Genomic DNA, 25053 nt, shown 5'->3' with positions numbered 1-25053 from the left:
CCTGCCACTCACCTCCTGAATAAATCACATATGGAGTCTTATTAGTTATGAATGCCTGGCCTTGGCTTGGCTTGTTGAAAGCCAGCTTTTTTGTCTTAAATACCCCGTCTATCTTTTCCCTCTGGACTTTTATCTTTCTTGCTTCTGTATATCTTACTTTCCTTCTTATTCCATGGCTGGCTGAGTGGCTAGCTCTTGATGTCCTCCTCTCCTTGTTCTCTGTCTTTTTTTTTTTAAAATTTAGGTTAGAAACAATCTTGTTTCACATGTCATTCCCAGCTCCCTCTTCCTCCCCTCCTCCCCTGCCCTCCCCACCAGGTCCCCTAGTCCCCCACCCAGTTTCCACTCCGATCCCCAGGGAGGGTGAGGCCCTCCATGGTGGATCTCCAGTAACTGTCATTTCATCCAGAAAAGGGTGTAGGCCCTCCCCCCAAGAGTCCTGGCTGAGAGAGCCTCCCATATTGTGGCATGGGAACTCAAAGTCTATTTGTTTGCCAGGGATAAATACTACCCAAGGCCCCATAGATTACCTAGGCCTCCTCACTGACACCCACATTCAGGGGGTCTGGGTCAGTTCCATGCTTTCCACACAGCCATCAATCTGGAGTCCAAGATCTCCCCCTTGTTCAGGTCAAGTGTTTCTGTCGGTTAAACCAGCCCAGTCTTAACTCCTTTGCCCATCAGTTCTTTCTTTCTGACACTGGATTCCAAGAGTTCAGATCAGTGTTTGTCTGTGGGTATCTGCTTCTGCTGTCATCAGTCGCTGGATGCAGGTTCTGTTTCTTAGACTCTCTGGCAGTGGGATTGTGTGCTGGCACTCCCCTGATTCATGTCTAAAATCTGTAAATGAGTGAGTACATACCATGTTCCTCTTTTTGTGACTGGGTTACCTCACTGAGTATGGTTTCTTCTAGTGCCATCCATTTGCCCACAAATTTTAAGATTCTATTTTTTTTCTGCTGAATAGTACTCCATTGTGTAAATGTACCACATTTTCTCTATCCACTTTTCAGTTGAGGGCCATCTAGGTTGCTTCCAGGTTCTGGCTGTTGCAAATAATGCTGCTATGAACATAGTGGAACAGACAACTTTGTTGTATGAATGTGTATCTTTTGCATATATGCCTAAGAGTGGAATTGCAGGGTCTTGTGGTAGACTGATTTCCATTTTTCTTGAGGAATCTCCATACTGATTTCCAAAGTGGCTATATAAGATGGCACTCCCACCAGCAGTGGAGGAGTGTTCTCCTTTCTCCACATCCTCTCCAGCATAAACTGTCCTTGGAGTTTTTAATTTTAGCCATTCTGACAGGAGTGAGATGGTGTCTCAGAGTTGTTTTGATTTGCATTTCCTGGATGGCTAGGGATGTTGAGCACTTTCCCAAGTGTCTCTCACTCGTTTTAGTCTCCTCTACTGAGAATTCTCTATTTAGTTCTCTACCCCATTTTTTGATTGGATCCTTTGGTGTTTTGGAGGCTTGCTTTTTGAGTTCTTAGTAAATTTTGGAGAACAGCCCTCTGTAACATGTGGGGTTGGTGAATATCTTTTCCCAATCTGTGGGTTGCCTTTTTGTCTTGCTGGCTTCTCAGCTTCAGGAGGTCCTGTTTATTAATTGTCGATCTTAGTATCTGTGCTACTGGAGTTATGTTCAGGAAGCTGTACCTTGTACCAATTCATTCAAGGGTGCCTTCTACTTTCTCTTCTAACAGGTTCAGTGTGGCTGGATTTATGTTGAGGTCTTTGATCAATTTGGACTTAAGTTTTGTGCATGGCGATAGACATGTATCTATCCTCATTCTTCTACATGCCAGCATCCAGTTATGCCAGCACCATTTGATCAAGATGCTTTCTGTTTTCCATTGTATATGTTTAGCTTCTTTGTTGAAAATCAGATGTTCATACATGTATGGGTTAATATCAGGGTGTTCAATTTGATTCCATTGGCCTACCTGTCTATTTTTGTGCCAATACCAAGCTGTTTTCAGGACTACAGCTCTATAGTAGAGCTTGAAGTCAGGGATGGCAATGCTTCCAGATGTTGCTTTGTCCAATAAGGTTGTTTTGCCTCTCCTGGGTCTTTTGTTTTTCCATACAAAGTTGATTATTGTTCTTTCAAGGTGTGTGAAGAATTGTGTTGGGATTTTAATGGGGATTGTGTTAAATCTGTATATTGCTTTTGGTAAGATTGCCATTTTTACTATGTTGATTCTACCTATCCAAGAACATGGGAGATCTTTCCACCTTCTGGTGTCTTCTTTAATTTCTTTCTTTAAAGACTCAAAGTTCTTGCTATACGGGTCATTCACTTGTTTGGTTAGTGTTATCCAAAGGTATTTTATGTTGTTTGTGGCTATTGTAAAGGCTGATGTTTCTCTGATTTCTTTCTCAGCCCTTTTATCATCTGTATATAGTAGGGTTACTGATTTTCTTGAGTTGATCTTGTATCCTGCCACTTTGCTGAAAGTATTTATCAGCTGCAGGAGTTCCCTGGTAGAGTTTTTTGGGTCACTTATGTAAACTATTATATCATCTGCAAATAGTGAAAGTTTGACCTCTTCCTTTCCAATTTGTATCCCCTTGATCTCCTTTTGTTGTCATACTGCTCAAGCTAGAACTTCAAGTACAATATTGAAAAGGTTTTGGAGAGAGTTGACAACCTTGTCTTGTTCCTGATCTTAGCGGAATTAATTGCGTTGAGTTTCTGTTCTTTTAGTTTGATGTTGGCTGTTGGTTTGCTGTATATAGCTTTTATTATGTTGAGGTAAGTTCCTGTTATCCCAGATCTCTCCAAGACCTTTATCATGAAGGGGTGCTGGATTTTGTCAAAGGCTTTTTCAGCATCCAGAGACATGATCATGTGATTTTTGTTTCTCAGCTTGTTTATATGTTGGATTATATTGATTTATTTTCGTATGTTGAACCAACCCTGCATGCCTGGGATGATGCCTAATTAATCATGGTAAATGAGTTTTCTGATGTGTTCTTAGGTCTGCTTGCCAGTATTTTATTGAGTAGTTTTGCATCAATGTTCATGAGGGATATTGGTCTGAAGTTCTCTTTCTTAGTTGTATCTTTGTGTGGCTTGGGGATCAAGGTTATTGAAGCCTCGTAGAAAGAATTTGGCAAAGACCCTTCTGCTTCTATTACATGGAATACGTTGAGAAGAATTGGTGTAAGGTGTTCTTTGAATTTCTGGTAGAAGTTTGCACTGAGGCCATCTGGCCCTGGGCTTTTTTTGGTTGGGAGACTTTTGATGACTCCTTCTATTTCCTTAGGAGTTATAGGTCCATTTAAATTGCTTATCTGTTCTTGATTTAATTTTGGCAAGTGATGTCTATCCAGAAAATTGTCCATTTCCTTTCGATTTTCAAATTGTGTGGAGTACAGGTTTTCAAAGTATGACCTGATGATTCTCTGGATTTCCTCAGTGTCTGTTGTTATGTCCTCCTTTTCATTTCTGATTTTGTTAATTTTCATGTTCACACTCTGTCATTTGGTAAGTTTGGATAAAGGTTTGTCTATCTTGTTGATTTTCTCAAAGAACCAACTCTTCGTTACATTGATTTTTTTGTATTGTTTTTCTAGTCTCTGCTTTGTTAATTTCAGCCCTCAATTTGATTATTTCCTGGTGTCTACTCCTCCTGTGTGAATTTGCTTCTTTGTGTTCTAGAGCTTTCAGTTGTGCTGTTAATTCTCCAGTGTAACTATTTTCCAGTTTTTTCATGTGGGCACTTAGTGCTATGAACTTCCCTCGTAGCACTGCTTTCAAAATGTCCTATAAGTTTGGGTATGTTGTGTCCTCATTCTCATTGAATTCTAGGAAGTCTTAATTTCTTTTTTTATTTCTTCATTGACCTTGGAATGGTGCAATTGTGCATTATTCAATTTCCATGAGTCTGCAGGGTTTCTGAGATTTGTGTTATTACTGAATTCTAACGTTAAGGCATGGTGGTCTGATAAGGTGCATGGAATTATTCCAAAAATTTTTGTACCTGTTGAGATTTCATATGTTGCCAAGTTTGTGGTCGATTTTTGAGAAGGTTCAATGTGGCTCTGAGAAGAAGGTATATTCTTTTTTATTTGGGTGGAATGTTCTATAGATGTCTGTTAATCTCCATTGGATCATAACTTCTATTAGTTCCTTTGCTTCTTTGTTAAGTTTCTGTCTGGTAGTCCTTTTTAGTGGTGAGAGTGGGGTGTTGAAGTCTCCCACTATAAGTGTGTGGGGCTTTATATGTGATTTGAGTTTTAGTAATGTTTCTTTTATGACTGTGGGTGCCTTTGTATTTGGGGCATAGATGTTCAAAATTGAAACTTCATCTTGGTGGATTTCTCCTGTGATGAGTATGAAGTGCCCTCCTTCATCTCTTTTGATTGATTTTATTTTGAAATCTAAATTGTTAGATATTAGGATTGCTACCCCTGCCTGCATATTGGGTCCATTTGATTGGCAAATCTTTTCCCAATCCTGAACTCTGAGATTTTCTTTGGTAGATGAATCTATTTCCCCTAGTGTATCTTCAACTCCTGAGATTCTGTCTTCCATTTCTTGTATTCTGCTGGTTATGTTTGTATCTGTAGTACCTGTCCTTTTGCCTGCTTTTCCGTTTCCAGCATTCTTTCAGACTGTTTTTTTTTTATTGTCTCTATTTCAGCTTTCAACCCTTGTACTTTTTGAATTGTTTATTTTAATTTTTCCTTTGTCTTTTCCTCTCTTGCATTTTTGGATTGTTTTTTTCCTCCATTTCTTGTTTTGGTTTGTTTTTACTACCATGTCTTTAAGGGATTTTCTCATACCTTCTTTGAGGGCCTCTATCATTTTCATGAAGTTGTTTTTAAGGTCTTTCTCATCTGCTTCTTCCACAAAGGACTGTTCTGGTCTTGTGGTTGTAGATTCTCTAGTTTCTGGCATTGTCATATTGGTTTTTCTGTTGGTGGGTGTGTTTTTGTATTGTCTCCTTCCCATAATTTCTTTCTGTGAGTGCAGAAGGAGTCTCTTCCTCCCCTGGTGGGTATGTGACCACGGTTCCTTTACAGTGGGTGGGAGCAGGTTCAATACCCTGGTGGCTACACAGAACGATGGAGAGCATCTTGTGACTGACAGGACCTGGTTGGAAAATGTTTGCTGATCAAATGACCTAATTTGTAGATGGTTAATTTGTGGGAGCAGGAAGTAACTTCCTGAGATTTACAATAATCAAAGTAAGGGACATAAAAAAATAAAAGTAGCTCTTCTCTCTGGTAGTTAAAAGCCAATGTAGAGTTTAGAGGGAGATCTAGACTGTTCAAGCTTTCTACCCACAAGGAAAATGCCATGCTTTTAGGGGATTGCACAGTGATTCTTTTTGGTGCTTCAGGGATTCTTACAGAGAGTAACCTGGGATTGCTTTGTGGAATTTCCAAACTAAAACACACTACTACTAAGCCATGTTAATAAGTCATCGTAGATGCAGGAAAACAGTTAGAATCTTTAAAAAATAAACAATTATTTTAGAATTAGGAAAAAAAGATCAATGAGCAATTAAAACCCCTAGGCTTGTAAATTAAAGACCATTAAAGAAGGCCTTAATTCTCTTAATGGTTCTCTAAAACTCCATTGGGAAGCTTTGATCTCTTTCATACTACCCACTTCTTAAGTCAATCCTGGAGATACTTGAAACCAATAATCTCCCAGTTTCCAGGCTAGCTGGCAGTGGCTGTTTCAGCAGTGCCCTCTTGTGGTTGATTCCTAGCTGTTGAGGCCCTGGGATGTCTTGGGTCACCTTTGAAAGGAGCCTTCTCACTGGGCTGGTTCAAGGACTCTGGTTTCTGATACACCATCATCACTGAATCCTCGAGGAAATTCTTCTGGGATATCCCACGGTCACCCCTGTGGATATCATTCAACAGGACCAGTCCCTTCACAAGCTCTAGCAGGTCCTAGATAGGATGGAGATTAAGGTGTTCCAACCCAAGGCCTGATTGTGGGCCTGGGTGGTAGCTGAGCTGGTCAGTTTGGACCACTGGGGCCACCAACCTTAGGCAAGGTGGTGGGACCAAGTATCCTATTGGACAGGAGAGCTGTCCCTATTCTCCCTGGCCTGTGATGAGGGGAGGGGCCATCTCTTTCTATGTAGGGATCAGCTTTCCCATGAGGGTCTGGGTCAGCTTTTTCAAGGCCAGCAAAGGGCTGGGCTAGGTCATAAATTGTGGAAACACTTGAGTTTAGTTTAACTGTTTTCTGTGATTTATTTTACCTTAGTCTGGGCTATGAGAAATGTCCCTTCCTGAAATGTCTATGGAAGACTTTTTCTTTTGGCTCCAATTTGAGAGAATTGGAGAAGTAGAATTTTTACGTATATTGCATATGTATTGGTGAAAGGATGCCCCAGCTTGTGATCTGGATACCTGAGTCCCCTTGGGGTTCTAGCTTCACAGAAGTTTGAAGATAACATCCTTCCAGCTAGCACCAGCGCTGTGGGAATTTAGAGGGTGTGACCAAGGCCCTGTATGAGGTTCAGCCCCAGCTCTGCCACTCACTGGCCAGGCTCTGAATACTGACCTTCCCTGTCAGCTTCGTCATCTGAGGGTTCATGAGCCCTTTTCTCTTCGAATTAGTGCATGAACCTGTGACAGTGCCCAGTAAATGTGAGCCACTGTCATGGCTGGATATTGAGTAAGTCCTTAGACTCTGACAGTGTAATCAGAAAATAATAGTGTCTAAAGCTGAAATGGATAAAAATTAACCGAGAATAAGTGGCTATAGCCATTTGTGAAAGAACTTCAGTTGAAATTATAGTTAGTAAAGTTTTACTGAGGGAGCTGAAGGAAGTGCAAACAGGATAGAAGGAAGAAAGCCTGAGCCTATTGAGCTATATTTTTTGTTACCCTGTGGATGTCACCTGAATTGTGAGCAGACTTTGCTGTGGTCAGGGGTGCAGTATTCATTCCCTTGAGAAGTCTTGCAGTATACTGACTCCTGGGTTCACATAGAGAGTCATACTTCACTGGACTGGGTTGCTGGCCTGGCCACTGGGACTCCTCAGAGCTCTCCAGGTACTGTCATGGCCAGGATAGCCTAGGGTTGGCTGCTATGGGTAGTATGGGAGAAGTAGCTTTCTGGGCTTCCTGATGTTGGCTCAGAGGGCTCATCACTGTAGGAGTCCTCACCTTGTACAGTGGTCATCCCACTTGCTTATTTTTTCCCTCAGCCTTGACTGTGAATCTGATGGCATTCGTTCTCTGACATCTCTAGTTGCCATTGCTCCTACTCTTTGTAGCAGAAGTATTTGAGGGGGCCTTGGTGTGGTGGGCTTAGAGGACATTGTGACATCAACAAATCTTTGGCTCATTCCTTCCTAGCTTGGGTATAACAGGGCCAGTTCACATTTTAATCTGTCTCTTTGACATTAGTTGTGCTCCTGGAGCATTCCTGCTTCACCTTCTTTACCCCCAACTCACAATTGTGTAGGGAATAGGACGAAGACTGATTGTGGATGTGACCCTCTTGTCTCCCCACCATGTCTACAATATTTGGATAAGTATCTGGACAGGAAAATACATCCGGGCCCAGTTGTGTGGGAGTCCAGCCATTCACCATCTCATCCCCAGCACTTTGCTACCCCAGGCCTCCTGGAGACTGGTCCTGAGAAACGAAGACTTTGATTTGGCAGGATTCAGGCAATAATTTCTGGCTACTATGACCTTTAGGTTTTTAATACTAATTTCTGGAGTCTCTGATAAGATGAATAGGCTTACACATTATGCAGTTCTGAATTTTAATATCATGTGTTAAAAATCTTTGCTTCTGGACACAATTGCCACTTGGCCTTGTTTACATTTTTATTTCAGAAATCATTTGCTAGTTTAAGTAGGAAAAAGGACGGTGCTGCTTTTTGCTTGCTTGGAAAGTTTACTTTTGATTAAAAACTGGGGTGCATACATATTCTGTTGTTACAGCTCGGCAGTGATTTATTTTTATGCTGTAATCCCTCGAGATGAAAGTAACATTCAAGAATATTGTCAACACTGCACGGACTTTTATTAAAACCCACGGCACTTTCAGCCTTTGTGTTTATGTATATATGTATATATGTATATATATATATATTTTTTTTTCTTTTAGGTTTTCAGAACTCTGGGCACAGATGTCGTGAAATCTGCATTTGAAGGTTATAATGCTTGTGTCTTTGCATATGGGCAAACTGGATCCGGAAAGTCCTACACTATGATGGGAAATTCTGTAAGTTGTTTAGTTGTTTATGTACTGTGTGTGAAGGAAATTTCTAGTTACCTTTCTCTGGAGTGATAGAATTATCCCTACCAACTTTTGTTCTGATCTTCCTTTAGTAATAAGATAAAACTCAGTAATAAGCTGAACTAAATTTCCTTGGAGAGATTTGAAATTAGAAATAGTTCAGGAATAATGGGTGCAAGTCCCAGTTCGTTTCTTCTTTTAAAAGCCTTATAATTTTATCAAGAAAGTAATTTATTCTTCTTTTCTGCCAGCATAACAGTTTGAATAAAATTACCAAAGTCTGCTCTTTTTAAAATTATTCAGAACATTTTTCCTAAGAATAGTGTAAAAAGGAATATCTAACTTTTTGATGGAAAGGTGTTATGTAAGTCCAGTAAATACATGAAAAAGTTGGCATTACAGAGCCCTTACAGTTTATATGGTTAAAAACACAGTATCTACAGTTTAGTAATTAATGTAATTTGACAGGCACTGTGTTGTGTTTGCATCAGAATGTGGAGAAGTGAAATGTAAATATAGTAAGTTTGGACATGATGGCACATGCTTGTAATCCCAGCTGATCACAAACTTGATCACAAACTTGAGACCAGCCCGATGAAGTTTGGGAGACCAAAAAAAAAAAAAAAAAAAAAGGCAAACACAGCCCACAGAGAAGTACTTAAGACAGTGGTACATATTTAATTATCTTTTTTATGTGGCAGTGAGAACTCTGTTCAATATGGCCAAACCTGTGGTGTGCTCTAGATTGTGAGTGACTGTAGGGTCCCCTGCCAGCAGACACAGTGGTGTCTTCAGTGGTCAAGGTTTGTGGTTCATGGAAGCATGGTATTGGGTACTGGAGGGAACAAAACATCATTTCCGTGCCTGGAACCTGGCTTCTCAAACCCAGACTTTCTGTTTAAGTGGAAAATAAGGCACAGAGTTGTGCATTATTCTGAAAGGATGAAAGAGAGAGAGAGACAGAGAGAGACAGCATACCTCATATTTTCCATTTTACTTTATTATTTTTCTCTTCTTTTCCTACTGAATTTTTTTTTTTGGAAAAAAAAAAACCTCTAAAAGTGAAAGTTGCATGTCAGTTTTTCACTACTTTATATAAAGCACTCCTACATGGCAAGTGCTTTTTCTATAACCTTGAAGGTAAGTACGGGTTCAGTATTCTACCTACTTATTCTAAAGTAAGAAGAAAAACTTGTGGTGGAAGTATCCATTTTCCTTGGTAACAGCTTGGACCAATTGAATGGTAGATGCAAAGAGGAAAAATACCTTAAAGCCACAGCAATGGTAGTTTTTCAATTCTTAGAGGGGCAGCTGAGAGGAGGTAGGAAAGGACTGGCCAAGAATGCACAGGTGCTCTGAGGTCTGGATTTCCTAGCGAGGGCATGCTGTCTGATACAGTGTCTCAGTTTGTGTTACTATTACTAAGATGAAGCAGCATGACTAAAAACACGTTGGGGAGCGAAGGGTTTATTTGGCTTACACTTCCACATTGTAGTTCAGTACTAAAGGAAGTCAGGACAGAAACTCAGACAGGGAAGGAATCTGGAAGCAAGAGCTGATGCAGAGGCCATCGAGGGGAGCTGTTTACTGGCTTGCTCCCCAAGCTTGTTCAGACTGCTTTCTTATAGAACCCAGGACCAGCATCCTATGGGTGGCCCCACCCACAATGAACTGGACCCTCTCCAGTCACTAATTAAGAAAATGCCCCTTTTGTCTGCTTAGAGCCTGACCTTATGGAGGCATTTTCTCAACTGAGACTCCCTCCTCTCAGTTGACATAAAACTAGCCAGTCCACGGAGTGTTGCCCACAGGCTTGTTTGTGCATACTGAACTATGATTATATACCCTCATCACTTAGTGATATGGTGGATTTGTTCTTCCTAAGAGGAAACACGTGGATTGCTATACCAAAGGAAGCCTGTCTTCCATAGTTCAATGTGTTTCTGCCACCTACATTTTAAGATGCCTATCTGGAGGACATTGGAAGGTTTTTTTTTTTTTTTTTTTGGGTCAGTATTTCTTTTGTATGTGGTATGTATTATCCCTGCTTTGTCATTTAGCCAGCTATTTTTAAGATTTATTCTATATTATAAACTATATTCTTTGATAGAGATCAAGTCTTCTTATCCTTGCCAGCCAGTGTTTGCTAGTTTAATACCTGATATTATCCAAATAATAGCATTTAGAAATTAGACGGCATTATCTTTTCATTTCAGTGTAAGAAGCAGTCTTAAGGGACTCTTGGTGGAAGGTTTGGGCTTGATTGATACCCTGGGCTCTAGAGTCCATGCCAGCAAACTTCAAGTTCATTATCTGCTTGAATCTAGCTTGAATGATGGTTCCAACACCCGTCTTCTCCATTTCAGGGCGATTCTGGTTTAATACCTCGAATCTGTGAAGCACTCTTCAGTCGGATAAATGAAACCACCAGATGGGATGAAGCCTCTTTCAGGACAGAAGTCAGGTAGGTCCAGGACCTGAGGTATAGAGTTCTGAGAGCCTCAGGCTGCTTGACTTGTACAGAGGTGTCAAAGACACGGGTGAGGCTGCAGATTTCTGAGGGATGAGCCTGTCCCTTCCTGACCTGAACTTACTGTTAGTTAGGAATAGAACCGAGATTCCTTGGGTACAGTTTGGGTATGAAATATCGTCGCTCGATGGAAACTTTGGTGTTCTGTTTTCTTGTCTCAGATGGAGCGAGCCCTTAGCCTCTGTGAGCTCATGCGGTTAGTCTTGCTCTTTTGGCTGAGAGACTCTGTGCATCTCACCCTCGCATCAACCTGGGTGCACGGAGCACCTTTTCCTTTTTGTCACCAAGTTTCTCCAGTGGTCTTGAGCAGAGCTGTGTCCGCCTGTAGTGCTCAGAGCCACCCATCCTCTTGGTGACTGTGACTCTAGGCGAGTTATTTAAAGCACACCAGCCTTCTCTTGTCATGTGTATAAAATGGGGTTGATGAAGTACCCACCTCTGGGCCGCTGCAGGGATTCAGTGAGATGCCTCTTGTAAAGTATACAGCAGAAGTGCACATGACTGCTGCTGCCACATGTCATGCTTGTTGTTATTAGTGTCTTAAAATGATTTTTCTAAAATTCATTCTATTTAAAACTTTTAGCTACTTAGAAATTTACAACGAACGCGTGAGAGACCTACTTAGGCGGAAGTCATCTAAAACCTTTAACTTACGAGTCCGTGAGCATCCCAAAGAAGGACCTTACGTTGAGGGTAAGAAGGAAGTTTCTTGTCTTCTTTATACACTCCCTTGCTCTCCCTTTGAATTGTAAAAATCAAAAATGAAAACTGTGGTGATGGTAAGAATTTTAAAAAGTTGTTTACTTTTGGAATTTTATTACAGTAAAGGTGCCAGGAGCTGCCATTCATTCTTTGAGTCTGTACTTCACTAGGTGTTTTGTGAGGCCTACTCATCATTTCCTTTGGCTTAAAAAACTGTCTGGAAATTGGTTTTCCTATCATTTTCAACAAGACAATCAAGTCCCACCCCCAAAACCTGTGTGTTGCAGTGACGGACGGTACTTTCACTGACCTTGTTGTGGTGGGTGGAAGAAGATGGTGTCAGACCTTTTGTTAGTCAGAAGAGTTCCCATGGGTGTTCCCTCTTGGTTCTCGGGCATATGTGTTGTGATATGATAACTACGGTGGACTGGGTACCTATCTGTACAGTGTCAGGAAGGGTCTGACAGACAGTGAATGAATCGGCCCTTTATATTAAAATAGGAAAAGTAGTTCACTGAGTATAGCGCAAGCGCACAGCAGGCTAAGCAATAGCTAGAGAAGCACACTGATGTGCTGTGAAGGTCACCGTTTACTTTCATGGTTTGGGGGTGGGTTTCTCTGTATGCAGTTTCCTGGCATATAATGCATGCCATGTGAAGGAGTACAGTCCATACTGGCTTAAGTACAGGTCTGGGAGGTTAACTTGAGCCTTTGTGGATAGAACTTCGGTTGTGTACCCTATGTCATGCAATTAATAGCCATGTAAATCAGGGTCATGCAATAGCCATGCAAACCAGGGCTATGTAATAGCCATGCAAGCCAGAATCATGCAATAGCCATGCAAGCCAGGGTCCTGCAATAGCCATGCAAGCCAGGGTCATGCAATAGCCATGCAAGCCAGGGTCCTGCAATAGCCATGCAAGCCAGGGTCCTGCAATAGCCATGCAAGCCAGGGTCCTGCAATAGCCATGCAAGCCAGGGTCCTGCAATAGCCATGCAAGCCAGGGTCCTGCAATAGCCATGCAAGCCAGGGTCCTGCAATAGCCATGCAAGCCAGGGTCCTGCAATAGCCATGCAAGCCAGGGTCATGAAACAACCATGCAAACCAGAGCTATGTAATAGCCATACAAACCAGGGTCATGCATTAGCCATGCAAGCAAAGGTCTTGCATTTAAGATTAGTGTTGGTCAAAGGATCTGGCCATCATTTCTGGGATGCAGTTCTGTGGTGTTAAGTTACAGCACTCTGATGTGAACACTTTGGGGTTCTTGGTTCATTAAATCTCTGGTCTCTTAGTGGTGTCCCTGTCCATAGTACTAACTGAGGCACAGTGAAATCATGGAGGGTGTTGCTTGTAATGGGTATAGAGAACTGGCCCTTGCCAGGCTGGCTGTGATAGTTAATCTTTTTGTCAACTCCATGCAATTTTTGAATTACCATGGAAACAAATCTCTGGGCATGTGTATGAGGGATTATCTAGATTACTTTAGTTGAGGTAGGTCAACTTCATGCTAAATATGGGTAGCACCATTCCATATTCTGGGGATGCAGACTGAATGAAGCTGAACAGAAGCATTCCTGGCCCTCTGCTTCCTAATTACGGACACAATGCAACTAGGGACTAGGTGCTTCCTAGTTCTGCCACCATGCCTTCACCACTCTAGTTGACTGTCTCCTCTTGAACTTTGAGCCAAGATAAACCTTTCTTTCGTTAAGTCTTGTTGCCAAGTATATTTTATCACTGCAGTGAGAGGAGTAACTAATACACTGGGTTTCAGGTCATGCTTGTTAGGCTAATTTTGCTCTCCCTGAGGGAACTGAGTAAACTGCAGGGGAGTAGCCTAAGGGAGTAGGGATTGCTAATGGAAACATGCTCTCTTATGGTGTTGTCCATGGAGCATGTTTCCTTGCTATCAAGAATGGAACTGGACATAGATTTGAAGATGTACCTCTTTTTGTTCCTTTTTTCTTTTTCTAAACCTTGAGGTCCTCAGTGTGTCAACAGGACCCCATGTATATTTTAAGTTCCCATTTGCATTTGTGCTCTGCCACCCCAGAGCAAAGTGTGCAGCGCTCTGTGTGTGTGTGTGTGTGTGTGTGTGTGTGTATGTGTGTGTTGGGGGGTGTTATGGAATACCTATTGCTTTTAGTTTAACATAAGCTTTATATTTTTCTTTTAATTGATATAGCAGATGTTAAAACATATAAAACTGATAAATGAAGAGACAATAATTAAACAGGGTAAAAACATCTGGATCCTTTGACCTTTTTACTTATGATCCTTATAGAATTTTAAGTAATGAAGTATTCAGATATTGGGGAATATGGATTTTAGTTTATCTGAAAAGAAAAAAATAAAGTGTCATCACTCAATTTTTATACCAAAATACTTGAAAAATAAGTCAAGGATTTACATGTGAAATACTAAATAATGAGATGATCACAAGGTACCATGTCCCCCCCCCCCCGCCTCCCATCTTAGAGGAAGAAAAGTTTTTTAAAAATTTGGCTTAAAACCCAGAAGCCATAGAAGAATAACTTTTTTCCCAGTGGTGCTAGGAGTCAGACCCAGGGTCTCCTTTGAGCGTGCCAGCCAAATGCTCTGTGGCATTGGACTATACCACCACCCCAAGCTACCACCACCCCGAGCTACCACCACTTACTACCACCCCAAGCCACGGGTGAATTTTAAGTGAAAGAAACATTGCTCAGCTTCTTTCATCATAATAGAGAAACTGAATGCCCTTACAGATGATGCTTGTAACCCTCTAGGTGGATAGAGAGGGTGCTGGGGAGGGGGAGGGGGACAAGCGTGCTTCACATCCTCACTGTCGCTGCAGCAAACCACCCTTTGTGGAAGAGAGCTTTGCAGCAAATGTCAGCGTTTCTAATTCCTTTGATTTAGCAGTTCTGCTTCCAAGAATTTATTTCGTAGCCACATTCTCATACATTTGAAAAGACCAGTGCACACAATATTTTAATAGCCCTTACTTGTATTTGGTAATAAAAGCAAATCAAATCAACTTCTGTAGTCTCAAAAGGCAGCTGGTTAAATTGATTGTGTCTCAGAAGTACAGCCATTTCTCTGCAGCCTTACAGATGAACACCAGGTCACCTTACTGTTACTGATTGTCCTTAGATGGACTTAGGGAAAAAGCAGGAAGCAGCACAATGTTCCTGATATGCTACTCTAAAAACCATTGTATTGTGGTTCGCGGGATTGATCAGAGGACCTCATATGTGTTTCTCCCAGTATGCTACCATGTGCATGGAGGGGGCGGTGACTTTATGTATATGGATTGGTTACCTGACAGGAGGGAAGGAAAGAGCTTGCTCTAGGGAAAAAGCAGAGGAACCCTAAACACTGTAATCCTATGAAAAAGGAGACAGTGAAAAACTTTTAGAGTTTAAGAATATTTTCAGGTTGTGCAGGAGGGCGAGGCATGTGTGAGGCTCTTCCCAGGGGTGGAGTTTTCATATTCTTCTTCCTTGTGCGATGGCTGCTTCTAAGAGATTGCTGTTTATAGCTGACTCTTATTCTCGGCACTCTGTGTAATGGAGTGTAATGGGCACTCAGATTAGTTTCCTGAGTCGCACTGAGGCCAACCAACTGGTCCAGCTCCCAGGCTGCATTACAGGCCACCACTCTGTAGATCTCCAACCAGGTCGGCAGATGCGCAGTAGGCATGATTCTTAGAGGGATGTTACTATTTCCTCCACTACATAACAGAAGGATTCCCTCAACTCTTTCTCTTTCCCGTCTAGATTTATCCAAGCATTTAGTCCAGAACTACAGTGATGTGGAAGAACTTATGGACGCAGGGAATATCAACCGGACCACTGCAGCCACGGGGATGAACGATGTTAGTAGCAGGTCTCATGCCATCTTCACCATCAAGTTCACTCAGGTGAGGGCAGCCACAGGGCAGAGGCTCCATCCCTCAGGCCTTTCCTTGCTGTTTAGCACCAGCTGATCCGTGTTGGACCAGGAGCCGCAGAAAGCAACGGTGACTGTCACTTCCTTGTTAATTAGAGTTGAACACGCTGTGTGCTCAGCCTTTCTATATTCACAGTGACTTAAAAGTCCTGATGGATATCCTTACAAATATTTAGCAGGCTTCCACCGTGTTCTAGCCATAAGAAAAACTCGCCCTGTGCCTAATTAAGCAAAAGTTTTCATTGTTCTAAGCTCAGTGGGAGATAATGGAATTTGAAGCAGAGCAGCTGGAGGCTGCGGTGAGAAACGGGTGTAGTCCATTATCACTCCACGGGCTCTGGTGATACAGATTATGATTAGAGGAGTGTTAGAGGACAGTGAGTACTCAGAGGCACTAATGTAAGAGTTCATTATGCTCTGGTGGTGGACAGTATCTTGAAGGTGACTGGGAGTGGCTGAGGGGAAGTATGTCTGTTACCAAAGCTAGACCACAGGTATATACAGTTGTAAGTCTTCGTGGCTTTCTCAAGTGTTAGGAATTGGAGTTGTCTGTCCACATTGACATCGAACACAGCAGAAACAGGAAGGCGGCCCTTTACTAATTGGAGGATCAGAGGGCAGGAAAATAAGTTGACTCTCCAAGACCAATCAGAAAGCTCTCTGGGCATTCTCCCTGTCCTGCTAGCATAGTTAGAGCTTCGCTTTGCATTACGGCAACTTACTGGCCTTTCTTCAGTTTTCTGGTGGATGCTAGTGTGTAGCTGAGTATAGTTTTTGAAAGGTTTACATGTCCATCAAAGTCTATTTTTATTATTATTTGTTGCATTTGGCTAAAAAAGCAAAACATAGGTTAAAGGTCTTTGGAAATATAAACATCTAGTAGGATTCAGAGCAAAGGAATTTACAGTTGATGTTTCACATCTTCAAAGACGCTTGTTTTATTAAACAGTATCAAATGTTATATTGCATAGCTGTTTGTTAGTCATGTTCTAAAGAGCCTTTGCGTATGGAATGCTGGAGCTTCTGAAGAATTAAACTAACGTGTTTATTTAGTTTTCTTTTCCAGGTCCCCTTAGGGGCTGGTTTTATATTTTTTTGTTCTCCAATCCTGAGGGTTTTGTTAAGAGTGACAGTGGTTTGCCAAATGGACTGGTTCTTCATAAAACATGAGAGTCACATGTAGTAGAGTTCTATTGTGTCAGGTTCAATTTGGGCAGTTCACATAATCACTATGGTAGCCAATAAAATAACAAAATGAACACAAAAGGCCTGCCTGAGAGATCTCCATTGGGACTGGAAAATGGTGGGGATTTGGTCATGACAAGCGTGGAAACTTTTGTCTTCTTCAGTATTACATGCATGTCTTTCCACAGGCAAAATTCGATGCTGAAATGCCATGTGAAACTGTGAGCAAGATTCACTTGGTTGATCTTGCTGGTAGTGAGCGTGCGGATGCCACCGGTGCCACTGGGGTCAGACTCAAGGAAGGGGGCAATATAAACAAGTCCCTGGTGACTCTGGGAAATGTCATTTCTGCCTTAGGTAGGTTTGAAGACACCTCCTGCCCCTTTCTGTCTCCGTACTATGTTAGCTCAGAACACTCCTGCTGGATGTTTGTCTCCCAAACCCAGGCAGTGTGCTCAGGTCTTTTAGAGCTAAATTAAAGAAAGCAGAGGCTTTGGAATGATCTGTTTCTTTTTTCCTGGCAGCTGATTTATCTCAGGATGCAGCCAACCCTCTTGTGAAGAAGAAGCAAGTTTTTGTGCCTTACAGGGATTCTGTTTTGACTTGGCTGTTGAAAGACAGCCTTGGAGGAAACTCTAAAACCATCATGATTGCCAGTAAGAATTTAAATTATTTTTCAGAGCATCAGTGTTTGCTGTGAATTAAGGGTAAATATTTAAGTTGCAAGTGTCTTATTAGGATGCAGCATCTTTTATATCTTAAATAAATGTTTCTTCCTGTCTTGAAAGTCACCTATTGTAACACATCTGTAGTTTGGAATTTGTAGTTCTGTAGACTTGGGCACCATGGAGGCTACAATAGTTTCTCTTTGCTTTAAGTACAAGGCAGACACTTTGAACTTTACTAGCTCATCAGAAAACCCTTCATAGAGAAAGCAAGTAAACAACTCATTTTTTTTTCATTTAAAATGGTAGATACAGAATTTAAAATTTTAAGGAAAAACAAAGACATTGAGTATAATAGGAATAGAAGTATACTTTTATTTTTGCAGTTGACCAATTAAGTGAAAGAGGAAGGATTGAGAAAAAACGTAGAACAGGAGATGTGCTAAGGGGAACTTGGGACTTTTTCCCTCTCAGCTCTACTTCCCTCTGTCTCTCTCCTCTTCCTTTCTCCCTCCTCTGTCCTCTTCACAGCTCTTGTCCTGCACTCACTGGTGGCATCAAGAGAACACAACCATGTATCCACCCCAGTCTTAATGGTTAGGTGGAAGTTACTGTGGCCTTCAGTGTAGAAATAACCAGATCTTCCAGAAGGGAAGAATTAAGTAGCCTACTGACTTTTGAAAAATTGCTGGGCACTGCACTTTTTTACAGATGATGAGTTTTTATCAGAAATGCAAAACTATTTTAATTCCTGCTCAGTGGAGAAGTGCATTCCTGAAATTTCACATTATCAGCGGAGAAAACCCTTCCCTGTGTGGGGTATCTCACACCCTATCTTGAAGTTGTTCAAGTGGCTGATTATAGATGTGAGATGAGCAAAACGACATTGAATTTGGTATAGTGAACACCCTTTCCTATAAGCCTTAGATAATTTTTTCATATTCATTACTCTGGCAATGAATATTTAGTCTTTCCTGTGACCTGGGGTTGATCTGACTTTTAAATCACAAACCAACTTTGTGTTAAATGAAACATGGAGCACTAGATGAATTATTTTTCATATTCATTCTTCACAGCCATTTCACCTGCTGATGTCAATTATGGAGAAACCCTAAGTACCCTTCGCTATGCAAATAGAGCCAAAAACATCATCAACAAGCCTACCATTAATGAGGATGCCAACGTCAAACTCATCCGTGAGCTGCGAGCTGAAATAGCCAGGCTGAAAACCCTGCTTGCTCAAGGGAATCAGGTTGAGTTTTTCTGAGATTTATAGATAATTTTCTTTGAGTAATGGCATCTATTTCTAGATCTTAATGAGACAATTATCCTTTGGTATTGATTTGAGTAAGTAAGTGCTAAGTAAAGCTTTGGATGAGTTAGCCAGTCTCTATATCAGCTTCCTTTTGGCCTTTGCATTCCTTATGCATTCTGGGTGTAAGATTTTATCCATCAAACCTTAAATGATTAACCATCTAATAGTTATCAATTATGGATGGAAATTTAGCATGCAATAGGATTAGTGGCATAATCTCCATTAGTAAGAAGAAATTTAGATGCTTAGATTAATATTCAAAATTCTTCCCATGTGTTTTATGACTATAAATGTATTTTAACAGAGAGGATATGTATGGCACCTTTCTTGGTCTCTCTTTAGCCATGCCATAGGTGGTTATGGTGACTTAATTGTGCCTCTGATATCATGTCTATGGCCTGGATGTGATGTTGTTCTTCAGGGCCTTGCATGATTGTTGAAGTGACCTGACTTGAGGATCTTTTGAGTTACAGAGAAGCTGTATTCTTTTGTTTCTCACAGTGTGAGCATGTGCCTGCACGGTTATGCTCTGTGAGAACTTTGTGAGCTAAGTTCCAGATGGCTTAGGTACTACTGTGAAGAAAAGTCACCCTTGAAAGAAAATCAGGGCTAGTATTTTAAAGTCTTGCTGTTAGAAATAAAATGAAGATACAGTTATTTCATCCTGTGTTCTTAGGCCATGTGTGGACATCTTAAGTCTACATTAAACAGCCCCATTTCTGTAAATGGGAATTGTTCAGTACTTTCCCTGTAAGAATATATGATATTGCATACTCTTGATAACCCATAAATGATCTGAACTATTGAAATACTGTCAAAATGCAAACTCAGTTTCCTGTGTCCTGAAGTCTGCCTGGCAGACATATCACAAGATGGCAGACAGCACTTAAACAGGACTCCTTCATTGCACTTAACACAACTTTGTACACACTTCCATTTGTGTGTGTCAGGCCTGTGCACACACTTCCATTTGTGATGTCGGGCCTCTGCTGTGAAAGGGAGTTGTCAGTAGAATGTGATACCAGGAACCACAATACTTGTTTCTGTTTATAGAATCCTTTATCTGTGTTTTGGATATGTTATTTGTCTAAAGTAAGCCTTTTAAATGACCAATATGTGAAGGAAAGTATTTAGAAAATATTACATTTGATTGTGTAAGAGACCATGTTGAGGGAGAGTGGATATGCACGTACCATGGTACCCCTGTGGGGGTCAGAAGACAACCTTAAGGATTTAGTTCTCTCCTTTCAGCATGTGGGTTCCTAGGCTTGATTTCCTGTCATCAGGTTTGGTGACAAGTGTCTTTACCCACTGTATTTGTTAGTTGCTGTGATGAAACACTGTGACCAAAGGCAGCTTGGGAAGGAAAGGGTTTATGTGGCTTACATTTCCATCACTGTTCATCACTGAAGGAAGTCAGGATAGGAACTCAACTAGTACAGGAACCTGGAAGCAGGAGCTGATGCTCAGCCTGCTTTCTAACAGAACCTGGGATCACTTGCCCAGAGATGGCACCACCCACAATGGACTGGGCCTTCCCTTATCAATTAATAATAAAGAAAATGCCTTATAGGCATGCCTGGAACCCCATCTTATAGAAGCATTTTCTTAATTGAGGTGCCCTCCTCTCAGAGGGCTTTAGCGTTTGTCAAGTTGACATAAAACTACCCAGCACAGCCACTAAAACATCTCATCAACCCTGTCTTGTGCTTGCCTTGTTTGTGGTTGTGTTTGTTTTGTTTGTCTGTTGTTGTGTTTATTTATTCCCTTAATGTCTTTCATGAGTTAATGCCATTTCTATAACTAAAGGAGTAACTCTGTTACTGTTTTAGAAGTGAGGATTGAAAGTCTATTTAGAATTTATTTTGATAAATTTAACATACATTATAGTGAACCTGGGAGCCTGATCCAAACTAAGGAATAATCTGTAACTATAAATCTTTGATACATTATAAGCAAATCCTATTTAGTTGAATTTGTGATAATTAATAAAAAACAAATTTTCGTAAGTGTCATAAAAAACAATCTCTGATTAAGCGACTGGAGGGTGGTCTGGTTGGTGAGTACTTGCTTATATTGAGCCAGGTGAGAGGTTAAATGTCATGGTGAGATAGGGGATGGAGACTTGCAGAACCCTGTGAGCTTGTTGACCAGTAGCCTCACCTGCATTGTGAAATTCCAGCTTATGAGAGACAGATTTCAAACTATGGTAGAAGGTACCTGAGGACCAACACTCAAAGTTGTCCTCTGACCTACCAGATTTGTGCACCTACACAGACACACACACACACACACACACACACACACACACACACACACACAAATCCCTCTTTCAGTTTCTCTTTAAAATAATTCTGAGTAAATCTTTCTGAGAACATTCCTCTATTTCTAGAATATTCTATTCCAATGCTTCTATAGTTCTTTGAGTGTTAATTTAGTTTCCATTTTTAGAATTGTTTATTTAAGCAAAGCTAAATAAAAATCAGTTCTTATTTTTAGTGATTTTGCATATTACCACTACAGAGATCATGTGTCATAAAACAGAAAGATTCTGAGATGTATTTACTTCTATTATACAGAAATATATGTGTATATTTATGTTAATGTATACAGAGAATTTTTACAGAAGTATATATAAGTACAGAAAAATTGCATCATGTATATATAGTTACATGGATTTAGAAGCTCAAGTCACGCCTTTCCCTGTACTCATCTTGAGAATAGGGCTTCACTATGTCCTAGCAATCACTCTTAGTACTCCAGCCAGGACCCACCCTCCCATCCTCTCAAGGGTACCCACCTTCCGACCAATTGAGGCAGAGGTTTTGATTTTGCTTGCTTTTGCTCTTTATGTAAATGGGGTCTTGCAGAATGTATTATTTGGATCCAGTGTGTTTATGAGGTTCTTCCATGCCATTGCATGTAGGTGAGGCTCTGCTTACTTGCATCTGTTTGTACTCCATTACACAAACATTTCCTAGTTCATCTGTCAACTTTTGATTGCTTTTTGGATATTTCCAGTTTGGGGTTATTATGTTTGTTGTGGACCTTTAAAAGCCTTATTGTACACATACAGATATATTTCTGTGGATGTTACGCCTAAGAGGACTTGGTGGTCAGAGGTATACATATCATATAATTTTAGAAGGTGCCACCAGATTTTAGTAGTGATGCCCTTCCCTTTCCCCATCAACACATACCAGTACCAGTTTAGTCTCTGCAGATCCTTGCCCACACTCGTGTTACCTACTTGTCACCAACCATTTTGGTTGATATGTGTCACAGAATGGTTTTACTTAGCACCTTTCACATGATTTATGAAGTTGGTCTCTGGGTACATTCTCTCATCAAGTGCTTTGTTTGCATTTACAAATATTTCCACTTGTAATTTTATAGAAAGAAAATGTTTTCATTCCCTAAGCTCTAACAAATGTACCTGGGAAAAATCAATAAAAGGAGAAATGAAATGAACAATGAGAGTTAGGCAGGAAAGACAACAATGGGGCAAAAAGATGGAGGTATAATGGACTCTTCTTTTTTATGACGAGGCCTGGTGCTGGAACGTAAATAATAGAACAGCATCGTAGAGGCTGAGACAAGGGCACAGAGTAAAGCTCAGGTAGATGGCACTGGTAGGAATAGGCAGAGTCCTATCAGTTAACTCACGGAGAAGGAGAGGGATGCAGAAACAGCAATGCTTTTAGCGCATGAGAAAGATTACTTTGTCATGACATAGAGTGCAGTTCATAATTAACATCAGACAGGACATCAACTTTCATAAAGGAAAACACAAACAATTGGAAACAGAGGAGACAGAGCCACACACATTTGTCACAGAGAATGCCCTCCTTCCGTGAGAGTGCAGGCAGACAGGCAGGCAGGCAGGAAGAATTGAGTGCGGATGCAGCAAGTACACATAACACCATGAGCGTCTGCTGTAATCAGCACGGTTCAGACTAGGAAGGAGGCTGCAGCTCAGGCAACCTCATGCTACTCCCCTTGCTACAACAAGAACAATTACAAATACAAATATCACAACCCAGCAGGAAAGGGAAGAAATAGTGTGAACACAGGTTGTAGAAAAAGTTTCATATTGCTTCCTGAATATGTGAAAAGTGTCCAATACAATGAATACCATTGAGTATGCAATATCTTGAAAAGTGTGATTTTTACTTTCATTCATGTAAACCTGATAAAAGTGGGATGCCAGCTGCATAACCAGGAAGCACTTATAATAATAAAGACAATCCCTCAATTGATAAATTTCTTCCAAGTTAAGATGGACAATGTATAAACTTAAGATGGCGGCTAAGAAGCTATACCATTGGGTCCTCTGAAGCAAAGGACTCCTGTAATTGGTCATGTCCTTCAGAAGGCTTCTTGAAGGTGTACCCTCATATTTTCACTGGACTTTGGCTGCAGTGGCCTGTGAATTTCAAAACCAAGGTGGGCTGCATACATGCCCATCTGAATCTCCACCCTACACTTGGATAGCTGGAGGAGCACTATAGAGACTGTCACTAGGCTCTTGCCTCTGAGTTCTACACTTGTGCTGCTCCACTGAGCAGCTGTGCCCTCTGTTGATCACAGAGTCCCAGTGTGGCCCACAGGCACCCTGATAGACTGAAGACATAAGAAAGAGAAATGAAAACCATGCTGGTGCTGTAGGGAAGAATCACATGATGACTAAGGAATTCCCCTCTAGGAAATTTATTCTGGTGGTATGGTCATGTATACTGTAGGCAGTTAGTACAAGGATAGTTACTGTAGCATTGCTGGAAGAACAAATGATTAGAAAAACCCTCATTTACATCAGTCAGGAAAGCACCAACAACAACTACAGGGTACCTATGCAGTGAATACCCAACAGTGGAAATAAAATCATTAAAAAGAAAAGGTTTATATTGTTTAAAGATAAGAAATATATTGATAATATATTGTTTTTAAAAAAGCAGTAATCAGGATAGTTGGCTTATGCTATTTGCACTTATGATAACACAACAAAAACATGGTTCCACTAAATTGAGAAAGAATGCTTGCCTGTGCAGAACTCTTTCTATTTGTTCCTGTGACATCTCTGGCAGCAAGAACAGTAGACAGAATAGGGCACTTATGCACCTGCCACTGAAGCCCAGGCTTAAGTTTTAGACAGGCTACTGAAACCCTAGTCTATCCACTTGTCCTAGATTCTCACCTGATTTTGGTGTTTTTGACTTCAGATTTTACCCTTCTGCAGCATGGATAAAGAAATAAAGAGATTGCAGCATAGCTGGGCCATATACTGGATGCCATCAGCAGTGAAAACAAGTGAATTTTGTTTGTATATTTCAAAATGGATGAACTATTAAGCAATACTTGGGTATCTTTTTGAACATTGTTCCTTCTATACATTAGAAAAATGAATTTTGAGATCTGTAAGGATTTAGGTGTGTTTGACTTGAGTGAAATGATGCTGCCATTATTTTTCCTTTGCTGATTGTATTGTAGATGTATATTTACAACTGTGATGTCATGATTTGGGTATTAGGACACGTATTCCATGAATTAGAGACTTAATGATAATACTTTGGAGGTTGTATGAGAAATTATTTTTATAAACATGTAATATTTTTTGTTAAACTGTTGTGGTTTTGGGACAATCCTAGAAATGCTCATCATTTCTGTTTATTAATTGCTGATGTCTTTATGATTTAAATTGTAGATTGCCCTCTTGGACTCCCCTACAGCCTTAAGTATGGAGGAAAAACTACACCAGAATGAAGCAAGGGTAAGTGACGGTTTCAGTTATTATTGTTTTTTAATTTCAACTTAAATATTATTTTTTAATCCACATTTATTACAACTTGAGACTGTCACCAGGCTCTTACCACCAAATGGAACACTTGTGCTTTCCCATTGGTTGGGACACATTTTCTTTATTACACTTATCTCTAACCCCAACCCAATGGCCACTGTCTGTGTTTTGTGTTCAAGACAGGATATCATTGTGTAGTGTTAGCTGCACTTGAACTTATGGTGTTTCGGGGTGATCCAGCTAGGTGTAGAGGCATACACCACCACACCAGGCCCATGGTACTTCTTCAGAATGAATATTTGTTAGTTTTAGTTAGCTTTTCATGTATTGCACATCCACGTTAGTACACAGGATTTGAGGGGCATATTATGACTTGGTACAGTAGGGTCACAGGTGGTCCTCCTGACAGAGAGTGTGGCCACCCAAGCAGACAGAGTCCTTGACAAGAGACTCCAGTTAACATTCATAAGATCACAGTGGTCCCCATCACTTAGTGCTAAGTGCTGTTCAGCTTTCTGGAGCCCCTGACTTTGCAGTGGAATATTCTGGACTGCAAGTACTCTGGGTCAGGGACCAATTAAGAGACAGGAAGGGAACCACAGTGAGGGACCAGAACTGAGGATGCTCTGTAAGAGTGGGGCGTAGGTGACAGAGGGCTGACATGGAGGTTAGCATTTTTAAAAACAAGC

General features: G+C 40.9%; 1 protein-coding gene across 8 annotated transcripts in view; it reads left to right on the top strand.

The window, feature by feature from the left end:
• Kif16b (kinesin family member 16B) overlaps nt 1–25053 on the top strand; it is a 263590-nt gene that overhangs the window by 38813 nt on the left and 199724 nt on the right. For all 8 annotated transcript variants that reach the window (XM_040746394.1, XM_040746395.1, XM_040746393.1 and 5 more), the window contains exons 4-11: nt 8105–8221; nt 10603–10700; nt 11350–11459; nt 15234–15376; nt 16779–16947; nt 17115–17246; nt 18332–18507; nt 24272–24337. In XM_040746394.1, the coding sequence (XP_040602328.1) occupies nt 8105–8221; nt 10603–10700; nt 11350–11459; nt 15234–15376; nt 16779–16947; nt 17115–17246; nt 18332–18507; nt 24272–24337 (1011 nt within the window). The remainder of the gene's footprint in view (nt 1–8104; nt 8222–10602; nt 10701–11349; nt 11460–15233; nt 15377–16778; nt 16948–17114; nt 17247–18331; nt 18508–24271; nt 24338–25053) is intronic.

This window comes from Mesocricetus auratus, unplaced genomic scaffold, assembly GCF_017639785.1.
Source record: "Mesocricetus auratus isolate SY011 unplaced genomic scaffold, BCM_Maur_2.0 Super-Scaffold_100004, whole genome shotgun sequence".
NCBI classification, from domain to species: Eukaryota; Metazoa; Chordata; class Mammalia; order Rodentia; family Cricetidae; genus Mesocricetus; species Mesocricetus auratus.
This window is presented reverse-complemented; position numbering and strand designations above follow the sequence as displayed.